Consider the following 19,014-nt stretch of genomic DNA (forward strand, 5'->3'; position numbering starts at 1 on the left):
AACAATGAAGGAAACTTAATTGGTTTGAAAAATGGCTGAGCCTGTAGCCTCTGCCTCTCTCTGTGCCTCCCTAAGCCAGCTGCCTCTTTCCCTTTCCCCGTGGCTTTCCAGCCTCTACGTCTCATGCTTCTAGCGTGTCTTATCTGTGCTGTCTTAATTGCGTCCTCCTGTCCCCCCACAGCAGCTGAAGGGGGGGGGTGTCTTTGCGTGCAGATTGTGCAGCCTGAGCTGAGCCAAGATGCATCCCAGTGGGTGCAGCTGGGGAGCATCCTGGGAGACGTGTGGTTACCTGCAGACCCTGCTCCCTTCCCCAGCTCCCTCCCCAAGCCTTCCTGGCTGGTAGGAAGCAGGCTGAAGGCCGAAGTGAAACGGACTCGCATGTTTTTATTGAGATTGAGCGCAAAGGAACAAACTGGGTGCCCAAAGGCCAATGCTGCAGTGCAGGAGCTGGAGGTGGTGGTGAGCAGCAAGAGCTGGGCTGAAGGGAGCTGGAGTAGGTACCCCAAGCCAGGGAGCAGGCTGCCCCATGCTCCCATGTGGATGCGTGCCCCTGCCTCAGCTCCTGCCCGTGCAGAGAGGCTGTGGGGCCCTGGCTGGGAGGATCTGGCAGTATGGTGGGGGCTGTCCGGGGTGACAGCCTCCCCCAGCCACCTGTGGGGCAGCAGGGTGGTTGCTCCAGCTCCCTTTCATAGCCCTGCTGGACCGGGCTCGGTGGCAAGCTGCGGGCAGCCTTTGGGGCTCCCCTTGAGCTGAGAGTGGGGGCTCACCTCAACTTTCACCTTGGCTGAACCTTTGCCCACCCACCCACCTACGCACCCCACCAACACAGACAATGCAGACTCTCCAGCAAACCTTTCCCTGCCTGCCCTGGCTGTGTGAGGAAGATGCTGGAGGAAGGCAGTGTGGGTGTCCTCCTTGCCAGCAAGGAGTCAGGCTCAGTGGGACCTCTGTGCTCTCGCACCCAGCTGCTCAGCACTGGACCTCCTGTCCCTGCCTGCCATGGACCTCCCCGTCCTTGCAGTCTCCTGTGTGTGCAACCCAGCTAGCAAGGGCTCTGGGAAGAGCTCTAAAAGCTGTGGATGAAGTGGGGCAAGCCCAGGAGAGGCAATCCAGGCCTGCAGCATCTTGGCAGGGAACACTGTTCCCCAGGGTGCCTGGAGCACCCGTGTAGGGGCAGCAGCGCAGCGCAGTACAGTGCAAAATGTCCTGGGGGTAGCCCCAGAGGGCCAGTGGCTGAGCTGCCCGCAGCCACGCAGCACCAGGTCCCATGCCAGGGCCGTGGGGTCCTGCTGCTGGTGCTCACCTGCTTCCCCTGTGAGCAGCCGTCCCCTCCAGTCCGGGAAGCGGCTGTGGGCTGTGCCCATCTGCGAGGCAGTGCCAGCAGGCAGGGCAGGCTCAGGAGGACTCTGCCAGGGAGAGAGCCCGCAGCTGCCCCTCAGGACCACCCAAGTCAGCATCTTCCCGGCTGCTGTCTAGGGTCTCTGATCCCTCGAAGCAGCCCGAGTCCCGGGGAATGTCCCCTTTGAGCTCTGAGGGCAAAGGCTGGGCTTCGGAGCTGTCGCCTTCCTCTGGCTCGCTCGCTGCTGGGAGAGGCAGGACGTGGCGTTAGTGGGCAGGGAGGCTGCCTGGCGTGGGGGCCGTGGGCAGCACGCAGTGTTTCCCCTCCACCTCCCCTGACTCTTACTGTCATAATCCAGGAGGAGCTCGGCAGCCGTGAGCAGCTTGGCACGGTGCTGGGGGTCCGTGATGTTCAGCTCGTTGAGGTGGGTCTCCCGCAGCTCCTTGAAGTCCTCCAGCGTCTGGTAGCCGTTCAGCAGCAGGGTGGAGGTGTGCTCCTGGGGTGGGAGGGCAGCGGGGGGCTGAGCAGAGTGCAGCACAGCTTCCCCCAGCTCTCTGCCTGGCCCTTGGTGCAAGCCGCGTGGCGCAGGTCCACGGCAGGCAGTTGCCCAGGCGTCACCCAGAAAAGCCCCATTGTGTCCCCTTTGTGCCCCAGTGGTGCTTGGGCATGAGGTGGAGGGAGCCACGGGGCTGGTGGCTGGTGAAGGACTGCTGGGGAGCAGAGGAGAGGGTGGTCCTGCTGCGGGCATCCTGGGCTCATACTGGGTGCCGCTGACCCCCCATGGGCCCCTGGCCCTTACCTGCAGGTTGATGCGCTCCAGCAGCTCGTGGAGGGTCTTGGGCTTGAGGCGCTTGCTCTTGCTGGGGCCACGGCTCTTGCGGGCAGGAGCTGTCTCCTCAGGGATGACATCCACATAGATGAACTTGAAGGAGCCCACCCTGTTGTTGAGCAGCCCCATCCAGGTGCCCATGGGCGGCTTCTCGATGATGCTAATGATGTCCCCTTTCTGGACAAGGGAGATAGGGACAAAGGTGGGCACAGGCTTGGGGACAGCTGGGGAGCATCCCCTTTCAGGGGGGTCCCCAGCCACTCTCCCTCCCCAGACCTGCCCTTTGCCCCAGCTCTCCACAGCCCTGGGCTGGCTGTGGTGTGGCTCACCCGCAGCTTCAGTGAGTCCTTGTCGTAAGGGCTGGGTGTGAAGTCAGTGTGGACACGGGCACGGCCGCAGAAGGGGCCAGTGTAGGCTGGGCTGCTCTCCTCCAGCTGCAAGCTGTCCCGGTTGCTGCCCGAGGGGCCGGGGCTGGAAAGTTCACTGCCTGCGGAGGGGAGGGAGGTCAGGATGTGACCTGCTGGGAGGTGAGGGGCCAGCACCCTGCTGGGGCCAGGCTCACCGCTGGACAGCTGACGGCCGATAGATGGGTGCCCATCTTCCTCCATCTCCAGGTAAGATGGGGGCACCTTTTCGTGGCTCGTCTCCTCTGTGCTGCTGGCTGGGGACAGGGGGCACAGGGACCCCTCCTCCTCCACGTCTCCCTGCCAGGGGGGACAGGGTCAGGCCAAGGGAGGGAGAGCTGCCCCCCACGTGCTTGGGCCCCCTGCTCACCTTCCCCTCTGCTAGTGCTTTCACCACCATCCTGCCCATCTTCCGGTTCATGGTGCGGGAGATGACGGCCCGCCACTTCTTGCCCAACCTCATCCCACTGCTTCGTGCAGTATCGTCAGGGCTGGCACTGCTGGACTCATCCTCGGGGATCTGGCAGAGGGATGGAGAGTGAAGGCAGACCCCACGCTCCCCACCGCCCCCAGGCAAACCTCAGCTGGGTCACACAGGGGTGCAAGACTCCTTGAGGGGCGAGACCCTGAGTCCTGCCGGTGCTGGAACCCCTGGGGCTGCTCCATTGCACATGGGCCGCCAGTAGGACCAGGAGTTTGGGGAAACAGGCTCTGAAAAGGGCTGTCCCCAGTGGGGATGTGGTCCCAAGGGAGCAGGACGTGGCAGGAGGTGGTCTGCAGGGATCCAGGCACTCACATTCTCATCCAAGCTGAACTCCTTCTCACTCGGCACAGGGGAGCTGACTTTGGACTTGGCAAAGTCCTTGAAGCTGCTGGAGCGCTGGAGGGAGAGCTGGGGGGAACAGAAATGTGTGAGGGCTTCTCCCTGCGCCCCAGCTCCCACCCTCCCCTCTGGCAGCCATGCCCCTCGGGCTGCTTTGGCTTGCCCAGAGCAATGCCGGTGCTTGAAGAGTGTTTTGGCTACACAGCCTCCCCCTTCCTGCCCCCCCCCCCCCCCCCCCCCCCGCACCCCTTAAAGAACCTCCATGTGATGTGAGCCCCCCAGGACCTGGGGTCCAGAGACCTGGCGTTGCTCTCGGTGCGTGCACAGCTGCTGGGCGCAGTGTTCCAGGGGCAGGGGCTGTGTGGTGCCGCTTGGTGCTGCTGCGGGCTGAGCAGCACCGAGAGCTTCTGCTCCAGCGCTCGCTGCGGGTGCTCCGGCGCTGAGCCTGGTGCTGCCAAGCTGAGAGCAGCCCAGGTCTGCACCATGCTGCTGTCGTAGCATGTGGGCTGGGCGCTTGCTGGGGAAATACATGGGCTCTACAACACAGCCACTCTGCTCAGCACCCAAACGTGGGCATGCTGTACCAGCCCAGCCCCCTGAGCCAGGGTTCCTGTGAATGGGAGCAGTGGGACCTGCCTTGAACTCAGTCCGGCTCCTGCAGTGGCTGTACCCTGGGTCAGTCCCTCCTCCTCTGCGAGTGTCTGACAACTAAAGGCTGTTTTCAGTGGCTGAGAGCATGAGTGCTGCCATGCCCATGCTGCTGCCCTCACATTGAGCTCCAGGCCTGAAAGTTGCCCATGTTTTCTGCCTGCAAGCATCATCCCACAGCCCAGAGAGCACCTCCCCTGCCAGCGTCACCAGGAAGCTCAGTCCCGCCTTTGCACCAAAGCCACTGAAGCAGGTTTTGAATCTCAGTCCTGGTGCAGCCCTCCACCACTGCCTCTTCCAGGCTTCCCTGTGCCCCCTGCCTGCCTCCCTGGCTCTCCTTCCCCCTTCTCCCTGTCCTCAGGTGTCAGTTCCATGTGGGAAGGCATCCAGAAGCATCCTTAGTGCTGGCTAGCCAGGTTCCCTGTACGAGCACATGGTCCCAGGTCTCCTTCATCCCTGGATGCCCAGCACCAGTGCTACCGTGGGAGCCAGCTAGCATGGCAGGGCTGGGCAGGCTTGGCTGCCAGCACACTCGGAGCACACGCTGCAGCACTCGCTCTTTCCGTGACTGCAAATGCAGCAATTTCCTTTCTCAAGTCACTCTGCCTGCCCTGGACTCCTGCTTGCATCGGAAACAGCCAAGGCCCTTCTCAGCCCCTGCACAGCCTGGTCCTGCTCAGACATGGCCCTGCACCTTCCCCTCCTCCTTCTCCTTTTCCTCAACTCAACTGAGCATCCTCTATTACTTATTTTTGCCATTTTCTTGTAGAGGGCTGGCTTCGATGAGGGAGGCCTGGCTCCATCTCTGCTGTGGCTTAACTTAGGACCAGCTCAGCTGGTGCACCCATGGGGAGGAAATGCTGGTGGTTTGCCCTGCTCCCATGCCAGCACCCCTGAACCCACTAGACCCAGGTGGCTTGAACCCCTCAGGTCTCTCTCCCTGCACCCTTCAGGCAAAACAACTTTGTGCTCTGTGCCCACCCGCAGCCAGGAAAGCTGTGGCAACAGCTGCTGCCCTGGGGCTGGAGGAGCTGGGGGTGCAACAGCAGCTGTGGGAAGCCTGGCAGCGGGGGACTGTGGAGCTGGGGTGGATGGCCCCCCCAGGAGCATGGCAGCAAGAGGGAAGTGAGAGCCGTGGCTGTGGCTGGGCAAGGGCAGGGGATGTCCGCTGGGGCCTGCCAGGCTCGCTGGGCCACCCCCAGCACAGGGAGTTGGGGCTTTGCTCACGTTTCCCCTGGGAGCTTCCCAGCAGGGAGGAGCCGCCGTGGTGCATCTCTGCCGGGATGTCTGCCCACTGTGGGCAGCGCCTCGGCACCAGGAGCTGTCCCCCTGCTCCCCTTGGTGACACATGGCTGCAAAGCCCACTGGGTCCTGGCAAGAGCTGAAGTGCTTGCTGGTGCAAGACCCGACAGGAACTGAGGGGCTGGTCATGGCCCCCATGGGTGGCTCCAGCCCTCTGGGCAGGCAGCATATAGCCCTGCTGTGCTGAGGGCTCTCAGGAGGTGCTGGTAGCTGGTACTGCTGGTGGCTCCAGCGCCTGGTGCAGTGCTGCCAGAGGAAGAGGCCAACACATGTGACCGAACGCAGCCTCACGCTGCCCCAACCACAGACACCTTGCTCTGTGGGTCGGGCTGGGAGCTGCGCGCTCAGCACCGCAGCCGGCCGCCCCACCACCATGGCAGGAAACGGCAGGCGGCCGCCCACGCTGTGGGGAGCCCACGGAAAGGGGGAGCCACTGCCCCCCTGGCAGAGCCCCACGGGTCCCACCAGCACCCCAGCTTGCACCCATGCTTACCCCAGGGGTCTGCACATCCTGGCCAACCATCCCACCGAGCTGCAAGCCAGGGTGGGAGCGGGGCATGGGACAAAGCCAGGACCACGCACCAGTGAGGCCGTAGTGGCTGGTGGCGGCAGGGACCGAGTGCTGGCAGCGCTGCCCCCAGGCCCCACGGGGCTCTGTCCCACGGCTTCCCCAGCCCACTGACACCAGTGCTCCCTGCTCAGCATCCCACGAGCAGCCCAGGCTCAGCCGGTGCTGGGCTTGCTGGAGACACGGTGGGTGCCAAGGGCGGTTGGGCGCTGCCCGCACTCACCTTCTTGTGTCCTGGCTCCTTCTCACTGGCGTTGGAGGGCTTGCGGCGCAGCATGGTGCTGGGGCCCAGCGGCAAGGGTACAATGCTGGGGCAGCGCCTGGCACGGCACGTACTAAAGCACCGGCACCAAGGCCAGGGAGCGCACAGGAAGCTGGCGGTCACATGAGGGGTGCTTGCAGCCGCGCTGCTCAGAGTGGCTGACGGGTGTGCGGGCTGGGGCAGGAGGAAGGAAACCCTTCACGAAGTTGCTACCCTGCCCAGGGCCCCCAGGGCAGGGGTGTCTGCCTGCACCCTGCCACCCCTTGGTGATGCTGCTGGTGGGCACCGCACCACACCCCCCTACCCATACAAAGGATGAAGGTCTCCAACTTCTCCATTGTGCCCCTCTCTGTGCCTGCTCATTCTCCCTGCCAGCACACGATGGCCAAGCACTCCACGTTGTGCTTGGTCAGGGATGTCCCACTTGTCCCCTACATCTGCAGGTCCTCCTGGCGGGCTGGGCACTGAGCCCAGGTGGGATGTGCTCATCTGCACACTGCTGCTGAGACCTGCAGGGCAGTGGCGATCGCCACGGCTGGGCCAGCTGTCCTGCACCCTCTTGCTCCAGTTCTTCCATCTCTTGACCCAGTGATTAAAATCTGCCCTGAATCTACCTCCTTGGTCCCCCAGGGCAGGCCAGATGGCATGAGCAGGGTCCTACATGTGGGGCTGGGGGCCATGTGGGGCCGGACCCCAGCCCCACACCAGTGAGTGAGGTGGTGGGCAGGCTGGGAGCACACTGGGCTGCTGCAGCAGGGCACAGCAGTATGCAGGCACCTGCCAGCATTGCTCATGTTTAATCAAATGAGCGAATAGAAAACAAAAAAAAAAGGAACTGAGCGGCAGGAAGAACAAACGGCCACAGCAGGGAGAGGGCTGGCACCGGGCTGGTTGATGCAGGGTCAGGCCTGCAGCCTGGTGAGCAGCACAGAGAGGAGGGAGGCGAGGGGCAGCATGCCCAGGGTGGTGGTGGCAGCAGCGACGGTGGTGGCGGCACTGCCCAGTGGGAAGGGCTCTGTGCTCCTCTGCAGCCAGCCGTACGCCTCCTCCAGCTGCTGCCGCAGCAGCTCTGGCCCCACGCGCGCCCGGATGGTCTCATAGTAGGCGTTCAGGTACCGGATCTGCAGCCAGGCACCGGGGGGGGCTATGGAGGGGCTGCCTGCCCCCCCCTCCCCCCCCCTTTGGTGCTACCCATCCAGCTACCCCACACCCTAATCGCTGGACCCTGTCTCCAGACCCCATCACCCCTCTCCATCCACACGTCCCTCCCTGCCCTGGCCCTGTTTACCCACCCTGACCTCGTGCCATGGTCCTGGTTTCCCACTACATCCCCCTCCCAGCCCCTTTGCTCTCCTCACACTCCAGCCCCATGTGCTGGCCCCATGTCCCTGCTCTGCCTCCCTGCCCCCAGCACCCCATACCTGCTCCGGCGACAGAAGGCTGAGGTCAATGAGGTTTCGGTCGTAGGGCACCAGGGACACCACCTCAAAGGTCAGGAAGGGCTTCTCCCCAGTCTGGTGCTGCCACAGAGAGGTGGCCTTGGGTCCCCGCACCTGCACCCAGGGGGTGCCTCCACCCCTGGCTCGATGCAGCCTCCTTCAGCGTGGTGCCACCCCAGCCCCATTGTGCTACCTCAGTCTGTGCCTCCACCACGAGAGCAACGTCCTCGATGCGGATCCCGAACTCGCCGTCCCGGTAGTACCCAGGCTCTGGGGGCCGGGAAGGTGCTCAGTGAGTCCCAAGCCCCAGCAACTCTCCCAGCCCATCCCACCCTGGAGGGGCCAGATCCGGCCGCTGAGTGGGGCTGAGAGCTGAACACCTCCTCCTCAGCCAGGCTCTGCACCACAGGGACACCCCAGAGAGCCCGAGCGGTGAGTGTGCGTACCGATGGAGGTGAACATGCCGGCCGTCAGTGGCACGTTGTTGGACTGGAAGCCCACAGGCCCTGCAGGGGACATGGTGTGTGTTACAGCTTCTGGGAACAGCACGTGCTGCAGGGACACCCTAACAAGGATGAAGGTGTCACACTGGCGAGAACCACGTGGCCACCACAACAAGGACAGGTGGCCACTTGTGCAGGGACCATTAGATCATATCATCCCAGCAAGGACCGTGGGACCACCTTGACAAGGGCCATGGGACTACCACCTTGGCAAGGACTGCAGGCCCACCCTGGCAGGGACCATGGAGCTACCCTTGGCAAGGACTGTGGGGCCATCCCAGCAAGGACCATGTGGCCACCCTGTCAAGGAACATGCAGCCACCTTGGCCAGGACTGCAGGGCTACCCTGGCAAGGACCATGGGGCTATCCTTGCAAGGACCACAGCACCCTGCAGGTAGGGGACACCCACCCGCAGCGAGAGGCTCAGCTGGGCTATGAGAAGTCCTGGATGAGCCCCTGTCTTCATCTTTGTGCCCCACAGCTCAGCCCATGTCCCCAGCACCAGTGACAGTGCCACAGCACCTACACTCATGGACTGAGAGGAAGTTGCCGATGCCATGGCCGGTCCCGTGGCCGTAGTTGAGTCCCACATCCCAGAGTGCTCGGCGGGCAAAGGACTCCACCACTCTCCCTGGGGAATGATGAGGTGGGATGGGGGCCAGCAAGCCAGTGAGGGCCCCCTCTGCATTCCTCCTCCCCATGCCCAGGGGTCTCCGGGCTGCCTGATGCCTGGCTCAGCACCCACCTGCTGTGTTGGGTGGGAAGATGAGGCGGGACAGGTCGATGTTGCCCATCAGCACGCGGGTGTAGGCTTCCTAGGAGGGGCATGGTAGAAGGGGGCTGAGCGTGGTGGTAGCTGGATGCCTGCCCCAGCACATCCAGCCCTGGCAGTGACCTTGGTGCTGAGTGCTGCAGCGGGGTGCTGGCTGGCATGGAGGGGCTGGTACCTTCTGGAGTGGGGTTGGCACACCCCAGTGCACTGTCCGTGTGATGTCTGTCGTCCCATCCCTGCAAAGGGGGGGGAGGGGGGGGATGAATGGGGGTGATGCAGCCCTGGCACTGGCTTTGGGGCTCCCTGCCAATGCCCAGTGCTGGAGGCGTGGGAGGTGATGGGGGCACTGTGCAGTGCTGAGGGTCCACATTAAGGGGTTACGCACAGATATTGCCCTCCAGTGTCCGAAAGGTACATCTCACCCACAGACAGCTTCCGACTGCTCTGGTTGGAGGGGCTGTGGGGAGAGGGGGGGTCAGAGCCTGCTCCCAGCCTCCCCACTGCTGCTGCTGGCCCTGGCTGCCCCGGCTCTGACTGGGGCTGACCCGTACCTGTAATGGGCCAGTGCCGCGTTGAGCCCACTGGCTGAGATGGACTGGAAGCTGGGTCCGTGGCTGTGCTCCTGGGCCCTAGAAGACAGCAGGGAGGGAGATGCTGGGAGTCCCCATCTGCCCTACACCGGGTGGGGGGGGGTTGTGGTGGCAGCACTGACTGGCGGAGTGCGTCGATATACTGTGCCCCCGAAAACTCGTCCACCTGTCCCTGCGGGACCATCTTCTCCAGCCACAGCAGGTACTGGATGACAGCCACTGCATCCCTAACCTGGGGGTGGCCCAGAGGCATCAGAGGAGGAGGGCACCAGCACCCTTTTCTCCCGGTTGCCCCCCACTTCTGCTCAGGGCTGCAGGGATGGGGACAACCCTTACGTGAGCAGCCCGCAGCAGCTCCTGCTCCTTGGCATTTTTCACAGCCTTGGCCAGCATGACGGGGGAGTAGCTGTCCTCCAGCAGCTTCTCCTGCAAGGGCAGTCTGGGGGTGGCATGGCTGGGCATGGCCATCCACCCATCATGCCTCAAGGGTGGCGACGGCACATCCCACACCACCACAGCTTGGTGTCACGGGGCCATCCCCAAGCCCGGCGGGACCCATGTTGCCCATGGCAGGGCTCAGTGGCATGGGTGTTGGTGCCAGCACGCGGTGGTGCCCCACCTGGGGTATGATGCTGTAGAGGCCATAGGTGGTGTACTCGGTGCCCAACCAGATGGTGACGTTGCCCTGGGCATAGTATTGGAGCTGGGCACGTGCCTGCCCGTATTCCCACAGCTCCACGCACAGAGGCCCGGGGCAGCTGGCCTGCAGGGACTGCCGTGCTGCTGCCGCCAGCCGCCTCTTGTCCACGAACAGGCTGTGGAAGGATGCAGGATGGTGCAGGCAGTGCCGTGGGGTTGGCCTGCTGCCTTTGGTCCCCCCTCCCTGAGCCTGGCCATGCAGAGTGTGCCGGCGAAGGGGAGGGGGCTGGGGAGTCCAGAGGGGATGCTGGGCTGGGAACAGGGGTCAGCTTCAGGCTGTACTGGAAGGGAAGGTGCTGCACCACGAAGTGGGCTGAGAAGGAGGGTGCTACACCCTGGGGTGGACCGCGAGTGGGGGAGCTGCACCCCAGGCTGTGCTGTGCAGGCTAGACATGGGAAAGATGTGGGGCTTGGAGGGGACAGTCAGTGGAATTGGGCACTGCAGGACATAGTGGGCTCTGAGGAAAGGACCACTGGGCTGAGGGGAGGGTCCTGTGGGTGCTGGCCCTGGAAGGGAAGCTGGGTGGGTGCTGAGCCCCATTCATGCCCTGTGCCTGCAGGAAGATGTCTCCCACCTTATGCTAGAGTTGGTCAGCAGGGTGTAGGAATAGAAGACAGGGTTGTAGGGGATGTCGTCTCCACGGAGGTTGAAGAGCCCTGTCAGGAACAAGACCTCCAAGCTTGTGCCCACCAGCTCCCCTCCCACCCCCAGGGTTTGGATCCCAGGACACTCACCACAACACCCACCGTGACACCCACCACAGCACCTACCGTGGCACCACAGCTACTCACAGGCTGTCTCCTCCAACCCTGACAGCAGCACAGCTGTGGGACGTCGAATGTGCTGCTTCATCTGCTGCCGAATCCCAGCCACCTTCTCCTGCCAGCTGCTCCCTGGGAGGGGAGCAGGAAGCCAGCTCAGCTCAGGGACCACCATGGACCCCTGGGTTGGGGTCTGCCACTGGCAAGCATCCTCCCAACAGCCTTGGGGAGGATGGTGGTCATACCTGTGAATGCTGCTGGGAGGCTGTAGATCTCACCAGAGGCTGGAGGGGGTCTCTGGTCACCCCACACTTGATCCACAAGGTTGGTCTCAATGGGGAGCAGGGTCCTGCCAGAGCCACGCAGAGCCTGGCTGTAGCTGTTCCAGGTGTCTGAGTGGGGGGAAGCAGCCCGCAGTTGGAGACACCTGGTAAATCCACACCTGGGAGCTGCCCTCATGTCAGGCAGGGTCACCCTCTATGTGATGGCCAAGGCTACCGATGGAGAAGAGGAAGGGGTCCAAGCTGATGTTCCCCTCAGCAGGGACTGCCTCCAGGATCCACAGCCCAATGGACTCGATCCAGGCTGTGGGAGAGAGCTGGGTGGCACCAAGAGGACAAACCATCTCCTGGCCCACGGTGAGCCCAGATGAGGCCATGGCTGGGGCTGGGAAGGTCCTGGGCATGGGGGCACACAGAAGTCCCCCGGCCTGCCCCTCACTGACGTGTCCACTGCAGCTCCCAGTTGCAGTCCAGCTGCCGCTCTGCCTGGGTCCAGTAGCGGCTGTCGGTCCACAGGGCAGCCTTGTCCTGCGTCACCACGACAGTGCCTGTGACAGGAGTGGGGGCTCAGACACCACCTCTCCCCCTACTCCAGGCAGCTGACCCTCAGGGATCGCCAGCCCAACCTCCCATGTGGAGTGGCACCATGCCCTGCCCTGCGGATCCCCAAGGATAAGGACCAGGAGGCAGCCAGGTGCTGCCCCGTCCCCGCTGGAGCAGAGACCGCGGGGTGGTGAGGATGCTCTCACCTGCAGAGCCGGTGAAGCCAGTCAGCCAGCCCAGCCTGGAATCCCGTTCAGCGATGTACTCACTCTGGAGACGGGAGCAGAGCCGCGAGAGGCGGTCACAGGCACCGGTGGGAGAACCAGTCTCAGGGGTGCGGGCAGGCTGCTGCCTTACCATGTGGGCATCCGTGGAGGGCACGATGTAGGCGTGGACGCTGTGGGCTCGCATGGTGCCCCGCAGAGCAGCAAGCCGCGCGGTTGTGTTGGTGGCCGTAGGGGGCAGGTACTGGTGGCATGAGGGAAGATGTGAGCAGTGGAGCTGGGGGGCTGATCCCGTGTGGGATGTCCCAGGAACTGGGAGGGCAAGTGGGGCTCACCGGTGGGTCCACGGAGCAGTCCCGGACGCTGGTCCTGGCGGAGGCGCCCTGCAGGGGCCAGCCTGTGGCACAGCCTGGGGGTGCAGGGACACTCTGGAGCCTCAGGCTGCAGCCTGAGGTCCCACTGGCCCCTTGCTCCAGCCCAGAGCCAGCACCAGGGCAGCTGTGGCCCTCATCCCCAGTCCCAAATACCGAGCCAGACCAGCTTTAGGGCTTTTTACAAAAAACAGTGTTTCTAGCCCCAGGAATAGTGGGCAAAGACCAACGCCATCATCCAGCTCAAGAGGAAGTAAACGCCAGTGCCTGCGGCATGCCTGGGGACCAGCCCAGCCAGGCGGGGGAATCATCACAAGGTGCAGCTGGTGCCCACTGTCTGGGAGCTGGGAGGCAGCTGGCAGGAGCCAGCCCTGCGCATCCCCAGTGCTGGGTCCACGGAAGAGCTGGCTGGCAGCCCCGGCAGAGGCTGGCCTCTCCCCAGCACTGCACTGCACCTGGTGCCGTCACCGGCACTGCCTTTCCCCAAGATCTCCATCACCATTGCCGCTGCAGTCGGTGGGCTGGGAGCTGGTTCCTTGTCTTGGGCCAAGGGCACCAAGCTCTGGTCCATGGTGCAATGGGGGAATGGGCCACCCTTAGCATGGTGTGGCCTTGGGTGCCTGGTCTCTCTGACCCCAGGAGCTGCTCCTTACCCATCACCTCCCCAGAGGTCATCCCTGGGGTCAGGCAGGCAGGCTTAGCCCCTCTCCATAGCCTGCCCCCCTGCCGTAGGGTATCGAGGCTGGAGCAGCAGCACAGCCCTGGCTACCTAAGGGCAAACACACCCTTGATTCACCCAAGGCAGTGGTTTGGACTGCTGCAGAACACCCCTGCATCCTCTGTGCTGGGACCAAACTGGTTCCTGGGAGTTCCCAGGATGTGTCATTCCCTGAAGAGCCCACCCTACCTCCCAGTCCAGCCCCTCCAACATACCGTGGAGCAGGAGCACCCAGGCTGCGATCCACTGTGGGGGGTGCATGGCTGCCCCCAGAGGTGCCCAGCAGGACAGGGAGTGGAGGGAATGTTTCCCCAGTGCCTTGGGTGACAGGTCCCTCCTCCTGTGCCTTTGCCCCTGGGGCAGAGGGATACTGGATGGGAAGGTCAAGGCCTGGAGCAGATGGGGAGGGGGGTTGTTGTCCTATGCAAATCCTGCTGCTAAATCAAAGCAAACAGCAAAGTCAGCACGAAGTCCAAAGATCCTCCCAGAGCAGAGGTGGGGCCACGCCAGCTCAGCCTGGCACGTTCCAGCTGCCTGGGGTTCAAAGCAGGCAAAAAGGGGCTGCAACACCAAAAGGGAACTTCAGCGCTAGCGAGAGCCCGTTGTCCTGGTAATGGCATGATAGGAAAAATAAATTTGGAGTGTATTGGTGAGCCGGGTTGGCAACGCTGGCAAGGGAGACAGCGGCAATATTGAGGCAATATTTTAGCATCGAGCAGCCTTACATGATCAGAAACACGTTTGGTGGTAGCGTGTGGAGGGAGGGAACCGTGATGGTGGTGAACAGACTGAGCTATGCTGTGCGGGCCAGGTACCAGCCCCTGCCCGCACCCTGGGCACTGGGCCCGGGGACCAGCGGCCACCTCCGAGGGCTGCGCTGGGACCTGCGCTCTGTGGGAGGAGCCCGCTGGGATCTGCCCTTTGTCCTGCTGAGCCTAAGCCCGTGAGCTCTGGACCGCCACGGCACCTGCCTTGCTAAAAAACTCATTATGTTAGTCATGAGGAGCCTTAACCCCAAGGCCTGTCACTTTTACTGCATCCGTATTTCCTCTTTGCTCATTAATGACTTCTCTGTGCTTATTGAAGAGAAAGGCTGGCTGAAGGACCGCTGTTGGCAGGCAGCAGAGGTGTCCATCCATGGGTCAGACATGGATCTTCAGGGGAGGATGCGCATCCCCACCGAGGACAGGGGTACCAGGAGGGGTCCCTGCTGGACCATTGCTCATTGCAGATCACGAAGCTCCTTTTAACTGGCTGGGATGTCTCATGGACCTGCTGCACCACAAGGGCAGGCCCAGCATCACTGTCACAGCCAGCTGAGTGCCAGGCGGCCCTGGGGCTCTGTCTGAGGGGCATGGCACAGGCACGTGTTTGGAGGAGGGTAAAAGAGAGATGGGAGCAGGGGAGGTGTGGGGCAGGGATGGAGACATGCTGAGAGCAGATCCTGGGAGAAGGGTGGAAAGATGTCACCGCCATCACGGCAGGACCTTGTGCTTGGTGGTTTGCACAGCAGGATGCAAGTTGCGAGAGATCTGGTAGTCCTGCGGCAAATGAACAAATAGATGTTTTACGGACAAACCTCCTTGAAAAATACGTGAACTCTTTCAGGAATTCTGGGCAGCAAATTGCTGCAACAGCGTGATGGGCAGGGAGGAAGCCCTGCCTGGCTGGTCCTAGGCTCTGCAGGATGGCTGCCGCCCTTGTGCTGCCCCTTCCCTCCCACCCAGCCCCTCTGCCTGGCCGGAGCCTCCTCCCGGGGTCCCGGCACCAGCTCAGGCGAGCTCTCCGCTGCCCCAGCAAGGGCACGGCCGGGGGGGCCTGATCCCGCCGCGCCGGGTGGGGGCCGTGAACCCGCTCCGGTTGCCGTCCCTTCCCTAGGGCATTTGTCGCCTGTTGGACAGCCAGTTTTTAACCCATTTTAACCCATGCGGTGACTCTCCGGCTGTCACCGCAGCGACTGTCCAGCTGTGTCGCCAGGATCCTGCTCACCACGAGATGGCACCCGGACTGCGCTGTGGAGCTGCACAGACCCCTGTCCCCATGTCCCTCTGCCCTGTCCCCTGCCCACCTGCCCAGTCCTGCCACAGCTCCGGTGCAGCGCAGGGGCCGGTAGCAGCGAAGCCTGGTGGTCCTGCTGCCAGCCTGTCCCTGCCTGTGGGGCGGGCTGAGACCTGGCACGCTCATGTCACGAATGCTCTCAGGCTGCCTGTGTCTGGCATCACACTCCACCCCCCGGCTCGGAGGACCCTAGGAGCGAGGCAGTGGGGGATCTCCTGCCCCAGCAGCCCCAGCACGGGCAGCACAGGGACAGGAGGGAGGGGGACACGGGGTGACACCAAAGCTGCCTGTAATTGTTATGGTAACAAAAGTTTCTCGAGGATGTGTGATGCAGTTGCTGTGGTGACACTCAGGCAGCAGTTTGCTGCCATCCTGCTAGTTAGTAAAATGTGCTAATAATGCTTCCGTCTTCTGTGCCTGGTCCCTGCCCATTGCCAGAGTGGGGGCTGCACCCATGGCATGCCCAGGGTCCCCTGTCCCCTGCTGGCTACCCCTGACCTCTCAGCCACATGCCATAGGGTCCCCACAGTGGCAAGAGTGTCACCCCCACCCCCTTATCACCAGCCTCTGAGCTCAACTCTGTGGTACCATCCCCGATGCCAGCCCCCTACTCCACATCCAAGGGGCGGGGATGAGGCTGGCCTGTCCCATCTCCTGTGGCTGCACATCCCTCCTCCTCCTCACCCAGCATGGCAGGACATCACTGACCATCCCTGCGACCATCCCCAGGGCCTCATGCCACTCCGAACAAGCCAGTGTCAACAGGACGAAGCTCATCGGCCTCTGTGCGTCCGGTGGGGCCCTTCCCTCCCGCGGGAGGTTTCCTCGAAGACGAGCCGGAGGAAGGCTTTGGGGGGACATCCTCCCTTTGTGGGCTATTGTTGGCCTTCCGTCACCTGCAGAGGCCGTGGGGTGACTCAGGCCGGGGTGACGCGCCCGGCAAACAGGACGCGGGTCGGGGAGGGAGGGTGTGCACGGCTGCAGGAATGCGGAAGCGAGAGGTGGCACGGGGATGCTGCTGCCACAATCCCTGTGAAGGCAGGGCCGGCCTGCCTCTGCCTGCCCTGAAGCCCAGAAGGTGATGTGTGCCCAGGGAGGTGGGCTGTGGGGTGCCCCACAGCCTGGCAGCTGGTCCACTGGGATGGGGCTACAGCTCCTGGATTGCACGAGCTGGGCACCCCCCACACACACTGAAGGAGCACCTCATTTTGGGGGTGCAAAATGCTGGTGGGGAGCGGTGACCCCACATGGCACTGGCAGCACGAGGCTGCAGGCGAGCCTGCCCAGAGCTGTGGCAGTGCAGGGGGGCACAGCCAGCAGGGCTGGAACAGACGCGGAGGGTGTCCCACGGGCATGTGTAGGGTTGCAACATGGTCCCCACACACCCTCTGTAGCCCCTCTTACAGCTCCCCCCAGCCTGTCCTCACAGCCCAACACACAATCACCTTGTCCAGCCCCTCCTGTCCAGCCCCTGCTGTACCCACTGTAGGGTGCTGGTAAGGCAGGGCCACCGACACTCACCCCATCCCAGGGTGTGGTTGCCCTTGTCACCCACTTTTTGCAGGGGTGACACCTTGTGCTGGGGTGACCCTGGCTGGATGCTCTGTGCCCACCCAGCTGCTCTGTCACTGCCCTCCTCAGCTGGGCAGGGGAGAGAAAATGTAATGAAAGGCTCTTGGCTTGAGATAAGGATGGGGAAATCACCCAGCAGGAACCGTCCCAGCAAACAGGCTGGACTTGGGGAAAACATTAATTTATTACTAATCAAATCAGAACAGGATAATGAAAGATAAAAACTAAAGTGTAAAACATCATCCCTCCACACCTCCCTTCTTCCCAGGCTCAGCTTCACTCCCGATTTCTCTGCTTTGCCCCTGCCAGCAGCACAGGGGGACAGAGAACAGGGGCTGTGGCCAGTCCATCACGTTGTCACTGCTGCTCCTTCCTCCTCACTCTCTTCCCTGGATCCAGTGTGGGTCCTTCCCACAGCAGACAGCCCTCCATGACTTCCTCCAGCGTGAGTCCTTCTCACGGGCTGCAGTTCTCCCCCCCTGCCCCAACGTGGGTCTCTGCCACTGGTGCAGCCCCCCAGGCCCAGCTGGCCCCAGGGAGGTCCCCGCGAGGTCCCCAGCCCTGCCCCTGCCCTGCCCCAGCCGGGGCTCCTCTGCCCATGGGGCCACTGGCCCTGCCAGGAGCTGTCCCAGCGCCACCGCCCACGGGACACAGCCCCCTGCCCCAGCGTGGGGCCCTCCCTGGGCTGTGGGTGGGGGTCTGTTGCCCTGTGGGCTCCATGGGCTGGGGGGCACAGCCTGCCCCGCCGTGGGCTTCCCACAGGCTGCCGGGGGGGTCTCTTGCCCTGTGCCTGAAGCCCCTCCTGCCTCCTTCTGCCCTGACCCCGGTGCTTGCAGTGCTGCTGCTCTTGCATGGCCTCACTCCTCTCTCTGGCTGCTGTGCTGCACGTTTTTTCCCCTTCTTACATATGTTATCCCAGAGGCCCTACCACCATCGCTGATGGGCTTGGCGTCGGCCAGCAGCAGGAGCATCCATGTCCAGTGTGGAGCCGGCTGGTGCTGGCTCCATCAGATATTGGGGAAGCTTCTAGCAGCTTCACACAGAAGCCACCCCTTTAGTCCCCCCACTACCAAAACCTTGCCAAGCAAACCCAATACACACCTACCCCCCACCCTTCACTACCTGCTCAGGAGACCCCTGTGCCCGGACCTGGAGGTGTCACCTTCTTATTGCTGTCTCTCAGCGCCCTGCTTGTGTCCTTGGCATGCTGTGGCTGTCACCGCATTAGTCCTCAGTGCATGTGGTTTCACAGTGTGCCCCAACGGCCCCGTCCCCAGCTGCCATCTTCTGTCCCAACATCCCTGAGGGGCAGCGTGGGGGCGTCCCAGCAGCCCTCACCCCCAGAAAGCTGCAGGGGCTGAAGGGTGATGTTCTGGCACAGCATGTGGTTCCTGTGGCCTCCCTGGAAGAACCTGGCTGCCAGCAAGCGGTCCCTAGGCTGTGGGAGACTTCAGCTCTGCTTTTGTCACCTGCCACAACACCGTGCCAGCAGCTGTACCAGACACCTGGGTCAATGAGGGGCTCCGTCAGTGCTCAGCCAGCATCCAGGCCATGCTGGACTGGCACCCACAGCCCACACCTCTTGCATGGGGTGGGACTCGGGGTGCTTTAGCTCCCATGCAGTGCGGAGCTGGGGACTGCGGTGCCTGTCTCGCAGCGGTGGTCTGTTCCCCATCCCCTCACAGGCAGTGGCACCCTCACTGTGCCCCCCGGCAGAGGGGGCTTTGTGCCCCCCAGGCAGTGGCTGGATGACCTGTGGGGCAGCAGGGTTGGGGGGAGCTGCAGGTAGACTCCTCTGCAGGCCCTGCTTGGCTGGGGAGGAGGTGGGCTGTCAGGGGTGGTGGGTGGATGGGGGTGCCAGGACAGGCTGGGTGCCAGGGGAAGGGGGGTAATCTGAAAAGGGGGGTCTCGGGCAGGCAGGGTGGAGGGTCCCAGGATTAGGTTGGGAGGGGGGTGTTGAGCCTGGATGTGTGTGCGGGTCCTGGGGCCAGGCTGCATGCAGGGGTCCCAGAACCAGCCTAGGTGGGGGGTTCTGGGCCAGGCTTGGTGGAGGTCCTGGGCAAGGATCAGAGGTGGGGTCCTGGACCAGCCTGGGAGCGTGTCCCAGATCCAGGCTGGCGTGGGGCGGGGGGGCGGACGGGGACGACGGGAGACACAGGCTCCCAGGGCCAGGCTGGGGGGTGGTCCCCGAGCCCCGGGGCTGGGGCCGGGCTGCGGCGCGGTGTGTGTGGGATTCCCGGGGGGGCGGTCGGGCCGGGGGGTGTCCCGGACGCTGGGGCGGGCGGGGGCGGACCCCCCCGGGAGCC

The 19,014-nt window shown here is 63.4% G+C and overlaps 2 protein-coding genes across 3 annotated transcripts; both read right to left on the minus strand.

The window, feature by feature from the left end:
- Positions 1-364: 364 nt before the first annotated feature.
- SASH3 (SAM and SH3 domain containing 3) lies at positions 365-6,328 on the minus strand. Of its 2 annotated transcripts, none has more exons than XM_080365358.1 (8): positions 6,137-6,328; positions 3,369-3,464; positions 2,943-3,092; positions 2,731-2,872; positions 2,498-2,655; positions 2,139-2,345; positions 1,685-1,835; positions 365-1,580 (listed from the first exon to the last, which is right to left on the minus strand). In XM_080365358.1, the coding sequence occupies exons 1-8, from the start codon at positions 6,188-6,190 to the stop codon at positions 1,396-1,398; spliced, it is 1,143 nt and encodes a 380-aa protein (XP_080221484.1). In that variant the 5' UTR covers positions 6,191-6,328; the 3' UTR covers positions 365-1,395. The 2 variants fall into 2 exon arrangements, with proteins under 2 accessions (XP_080221484.1, XP_080221485.1); XM_080365359.1 differs by having other exon boundaries at positions 365-1,583; positions 6,137-6,326.
- A 137-nt stretch (positions 6,329-6,465) lies between these two features.
- XPNPEP2 (X-prolyl aminopeptidase 2) lies at positions 6,466-19,010 on the minus strand. The gene is made up of 21 exons (XM_080365293.1): positions 13,294-19,010; positions 12,325-12,398; positions 12,123-12,233; positions 11,972-12,035; positions 11,666-11,770; positions 11,440-11,526; positions 11,187-11,333; positions 10,972-11,073; positions 10,755-10,836; positions 10,100-10,295; positions 9,817-9,906; positions 9,603-9,712; positions 9,442-9,519; positions 9,276-9,347; positions 9,066-9,126; positions 8,864-8,933; positions 8,645-8,749; positions 8,061-8,120; positions 7,808-7,884; positions 7,597-7,695; positions 6,466-7,296 (listed from the first exon to the last, which is right to left on the minus strand). The coding sequence occupies exons 1-21, from the start codon at positions 13,337-13,339 to the stop codon at positions 7,078-7,080; spliced, it is 2,055 nt and encodes a 684-aa protein (XP_080221419.1). The 5' UTR covers positions 13,340-19,010; the 3' UTR covers positions 6,466-7,077.
- Positions 19,011-19,014: the final 4 nt, after the last annotated feature.

This window comes from Falco punctatus, assembly GCF_963210335.1.
Source record: "Falco punctatus genome assembly, chromosome: 15".
Classification (NCBI taxonomy): Eukaryota; Metazoa; Chordata; class Aves; order Falconiformes; family Falconidae; genus Falco; species Falco punctatus.

Coding starts and splice junctions, on each gene's coding strand:
- SASH3 (XM_080365359.1), bottom strand. CDS start 6,190: ATGCTGCGCCGCAAGCCCTCCAACGCCAGTGAGAAGGAGCCAGGACAC. Junction 2,873..2,942: donor AAGCACTAGCAGAGGGGAAG/GTGAGCAGGGGG, acceptor CCCCCCTGGCAG/GGAGACGTGGAGGAGGAGGG. Junction 1,836..2,138: donor TGGAGCGCATCAACCTGCAG/GTAAGGGCCAGG, acceptor CTCCCACCCCAG/GAGCACACCTCCACCCTGCT.
- XPNPEP2 (XM_080365293.1), bottom strand. CDS start 13,339: ATGCACCCCCCACAGTGGATCGCAGCCTGGGTGCTCCTGCTCCACG. Junction 9,348..9,441: donor GCGGCACTGGCCCATTACAG/GTACGGGTCAGC, acceptor CTCTCCCCACAG/CCCCTCCAACCAGAGCAGTC. Junction 8,121..8,644: donor CTTCCTCTCAGTCCATGAGT/GTAGGTGCTGTG, acceptor TGTCCCCTGCAG/GGCCTGTGGGCTTCCAGTCC.